A 4,384-nucleotide genomic window follows, 5' to 3' on the forward strand; every position below is an offset into this window, starting at 1 on the left:
AATAAATGTATAAATAAAACATTGTGAAGAAGATATGATAAAAGATCAAAATGGAAAATGTAATAATAATATTTCATATTGTTTAAATAAATCATATGTTAATGGAAAATGTGTTGAATGTTTAAATACATATTCACCTAATTTGAAGGGAGAATGTATTAATACAAAAATAGAATATTGTGAAGAACAAAATACATATGGATGTAAAAGATGTAAAGAAGGATATTATTTAACAAAAGACATGAAATGTTTAAAATGTGATGATAAATGTGAAACATGTTATGGAACATCTACATATTGTATGAGTTGTTCTAATGATAAATATTTAAGAAATGATAAAACATGTCAATCAAATGAAGAATTAAATGGAACATGTTTACAATTATTGCAAGATGGAAGTGGATGTGGAATATGTAATAAAGGATATTATAGAAATGGGAAAGGATGTTCAAAATGTGAAAAAGAATGTTTAACATGTAATCAAAAAGATAAATGTATAATATGTGGAGAAGGATATTTTATGAGTTCAACAGGAATATGTAAATCAACAACAACAATTAAAGGATGTAAAGGAGAAATAGATAAAGAATATGGATGTAGAGAATGTTTACAGGATATTATTTAATAAATAAAGAATGTTCAAAATGTGGAAATAAATGTATAACATGTTTTAATGAGAAAGAATGTAATAAATGTGAAGAAGAATATATAATAATAAATAAAGAATGTATTCATTATTCAAATATTAATAAATGTAAAGAAACAAAAAATAATAAATGTTCAAAATGTTCATTTTGGTATGGAATCAATGAAGAAGGAACAAAATGTAATAAAGAAATGGTATGGTGGATGATAATGATAATTATCATCATTATACTTATTATCATCATTATAATAATTATAATTATTATAATAATGATTAATTACATTATAAAACGCAAAGAAAAGAAAGAACAAGAGAAAACAACAACAATATTTAAAATTTCACAATCAAATATCAAATTCATATCACTTGGAGATGGAATAATAACAAATAAAAAAGAAATAGAAATAGGAGAAGGAGAAGAAATTGAAGTAAATAAAGAAATCAGAGAATTAATATGTATTGGAAATGAAAAGAAAGAAAAAAAGAAAATACAAATAAGTAGTAAAGAAGAAAATGAAAAATATTCAATTAGAACAAACCCAAATATTATTACAATTGAAGGAGGATACGCATGTGAATTTGAAATATTCATTACAATCAAATGTACTACTAAAATTAAAGAACAAATAATGATAATTAGTAAAACACTTAATAAAACACAAGAAGAAATAATTAAAAGTATTTCAATTAAAGGAGAAACACAAATATCAACACGACTTGATCCCGATGAAATAAAAGAAGAACATAAAATAGGAGAAGGATCATTTGGAATAGTATATATAGGAGAATTTAGAGGAAATCAAGTAGCAATTAAGAAAATGAAACAAATTGATAAAGATGAAGATAAAATGAAAGAATTTGAGAAAGAAGTAATGATGTTAGATAAATTTAGAAGTGAATATATCATTCATTTTTATGGAGCAGTATTTATTCCTAATAAAATATGTATGATAACAGAATATGCAAAATATGGATCAATACAAGATTTAATTAATAAAAGAACAAACACGGAAATACCTAATAAAATAAGAATTAAATTCATGATAGATGGAGCAAAAGGAATTTCATATCTTCATTCAAATGGAATACTACATCGAGATATTAAACCAGATAATTTTCTTGTTGTATCAATTGATGATAATATTGGAGTTAATTGTAAATTAACAGATTTTGGAAGTTCAAGAAACATTAATATGATGATGACAAATATGACATTTACAAAAGGGATAGGAACACCAAAATACATGGCACCAGAAGTATTAAATCGAGAACATTACAAAATGGCATCAGATATATATTCATATTCAATAACAATGTTACAAATCATCACATGGGAAGATCCATTTCCTAAAACATTATATCCACATCCATGGGATACAGCAAATACAATATCAACAGGTAAACGACCAAAAATAATACAAGAAGTTGAAGAAGATATTAAAGAAATTATTGAAAAAACATGGAAACAAGAACCGAAAGAAAGAATAAGAATAGAAGAAGTCATAAGAATGTTAGAAAGAATTGAAAATAAAGAATAAAACAAACATAAAAGAAATAGAATTAATATATTTGATTTAATTCTATTAAATAATTTAATTTTATTAACATATTTTATCATTTCATTTAATTACAAATAAAGAAATGAACAATAAATAAATTAAAATAGAATACATTCATTCAAAATAACTATATAATAAACAAAATGAAAAATAAAAGAATAAAATATGATAAATAACAAGAATGAATACATAATTATAAATTATATTATAATAAATTTGTTTTGATTTATTCATTTTATTTTCTTTTGAATATGTTTGTTTGTTAGAATTATTAAGATTCAAACCTAACACATCAGAAACCATATGGAACCCTAATATGTCCAATCAGTGAATCCTCAGTATTGTCTGGTCATATGTGTCTTTTTTGAGATATCACACCACCTAAGAATAATTGGTTATTGTTTATTAATATTTATTATAAATAATCGTTATGGAGTATTATTTATTATGATAGTAATATTATCATTTGTTAGGGTCAGTGTATTTATCAAAGATAGGTTTGAGATGAGTACATGATGTGTTATTAAGAAAAAGGGATTCTTTAAGTGATTTGATGATAAATGAGATGAAGCATAGTGATGGTATTATTAATATATTCAACAAGATATAAAATTATAAAGAGTGGAGAGTTTTAATACTCGTTAAATTCAAATAATAAATGAAATAACAACTTAAATAAGGAACTTTTTATTCGACCATGATTGAAAAACAGTATTTGAATAGAAATAAAATGTGTTGAATAAACTAGTTTGCTCACTTCTCAATATGGTGAAAACCTAATCATAAGTAATTCATATTTGGTTTCATTTTATTTCATTTGAAATACTCACATTTATTGTGTTATTTTATTAAATAATAAGAAAGAATGAAATTTAATCAAATATGATTTGATTAATAACTTATATTTCATCATGTTGAGAATTGAATAAATTAGTTTATTCATTATTCTTTATTTCTAATGAATTTAAGTATTTTCAATTATTTTCAATTGAAATGTTTCATTTAATTTGTTATTTGAATTTGAATTTAAAATTAATGATTATTGATTTTGGTTATTATTCACATTGTTATTTTAAGAAGAATACATCAATATCATTATGGTTGTGTTTCATTTTTATTAATATCAACAATTATCAGCGGAATCAATTTAATTATTGATATTATTTCATATTCAACTTTAAACTATCATTAATAAATAATATTTCATCATAATAAACAACAACTATTTGAATCAAATAACATTCTTCAATATTCAATCATACCATTTCTTATTAAATAACAATCAACACAAATCATTATAATATTGAATTGAATACATTACTAAATATATTGTTATTATCAGATGTTAATTGGTTATTTAACACTTGATTTCATTTTAATGATAATGTGTAGTGTTTCTGACATAACACATTTAAATCATAATGAAATTGAAGAATATAATAAATAAATGATAGAAAAGAATTGAATGAAAAGAATGAATAAAAATTAATAACTAGTTATTATATTGTTCGTTATATGATGAAAATAAATAAATGAAATACAACTATCAAATTATAAAAACATTAATTAAAACATATTAATGAAATAAAATAATAATAATTAAGTAAAAAGTAAAATGAAATGATAATTATGATTATTTGAATTAAAATTTAAATTATTTCTTTATTATTCTTATTATCTTTTCTTTTATTCTCTTTCTTTCTATTTTTTTTATTCTTTGTATTCTTATTTTATTCTTTCTATTCTTTAATTTCTTTATATTTTATTTCTTTTCTATTTATTATTATTTATCTTTATTTATTATTCTATTAGATACTTTAAATATAGTATTTCTAGAATACTACCATAAACTATATCTGTCTTCTTGTAATAGTTGTTTCCCAACCATTTATAAAATGAATTGGTTATATTATTACGTAAAACAGTTTGTATGTTTATTTCTTTCTTTTTTTCTGTTTAAATACCTTTTTCTAACCCTTGTTATTATTCTTTTACTATTATTTTACTATTCAATTTTATTATTATTTTATGGTTTTATATTTGTTTTATATTCTTATCAATTCTTGTTTTCTTTATTATCATATCTCTATTTCATTCTTATTTATCCATTCTTTAATACTTCTTTCTATTTCTATTTTATTCACTTATTCTTTGTTTATTATCATTTGTTATACTTCTC

At 21.1% G+C, this 4,384-nt stretch overlaps 2 protein-coding genes across 2 annotated transcripts, besides 15 other annotated features; both read left to right on the forward strand.

The window, feature by feature from the left end:
- Positions 1-34: 34 nt before the first annotated feature.
- EDI_107660 (uncharacterized protein) lies at positions 35-625 on the forward strand (the record flags this gene model as incomplete). The annotated part of the gene is made up of 1 exon (XM_001740413.1): positions 35-625. One exon carries the CDS (start codon positions 35-37, stop codon positions 623-625), a length of 591 nt encoding a protein of 196 aa, XP_001740465.1.
- Positions 626-703: 78 nt separating this feature from the next.
- Positions 704-778: a sequence feature (AT_rich).
- Positions 779-837: 59 nt separating this feature from the next.
- On the forward strand, positions 838-2,184 carry EDI_107670 (tyrosine protein kinase, putative; the record flags this gene model as incomplete). Its single annotated transcript, XM_001740414.1, has 1 exon — positions 838-2,184. One exon carries the CDS (start codon positions 838-840, stop codon positions 2,182-2,184), a length of 1,347 nt encoding a protein of 448 aa, XP_001740466.1.
- Positions 862-911: a microsatellite.
- Positions 1,023-1,166: a microsatellite.
- Positions 2,099-2,210: a microsatellite.
- Positions 2,207-2,275: a microsatellite.
- Positions 2,276-2,406: a microsatellite.
- An 87-nt stretch (positions 2,407-2,493) lies between these two features.
- Positions 2,494-2,558: a repeat region.
- A 42-nt stretch (positions 2,559-2,600) lies between these two features.
- Positions 2,601-3,010: a repeat region.
- Positions 2,997-3,081: a repeat region.
- Positions 3,082-3,109: 28 nt separating this feature from the next.
- Positions 3,110-3,427: a repeat region.
- Positions 3,428-3,726: 299 nt separating this feature from the next.
- Positions 3,727-3,829: a microsatellite.
- Positions 3,830-3,865: a sequence feature (AT_rich).
- Position 3,866: 1 nt separating this feature from the next.
- Positions 3,867-4,010: a microsatellite.
- A 119-nt stretch (positions 4,011-4,129) lies between these two features.
- Positions 4,130-4,284: a microsatellite.
- Positions 4,195-4,377: a microsatellite.
- Between the last annotated feature and the right edge of the window lie 7 nt (positions 4,378-4,384).

This window comes from Entamoeba dispar, genomic scaffold (assembly GCF_000209125.1).
Source record: "Entamoeba dispar SAW760 scf_1105229462921 genomic scaffold, whole genome shotgun sequence".
NCBI lineage: Eukaryota > Evosea > Mastigamoebida > Endamoebidae > Entamoeba > Entamoeba dispar.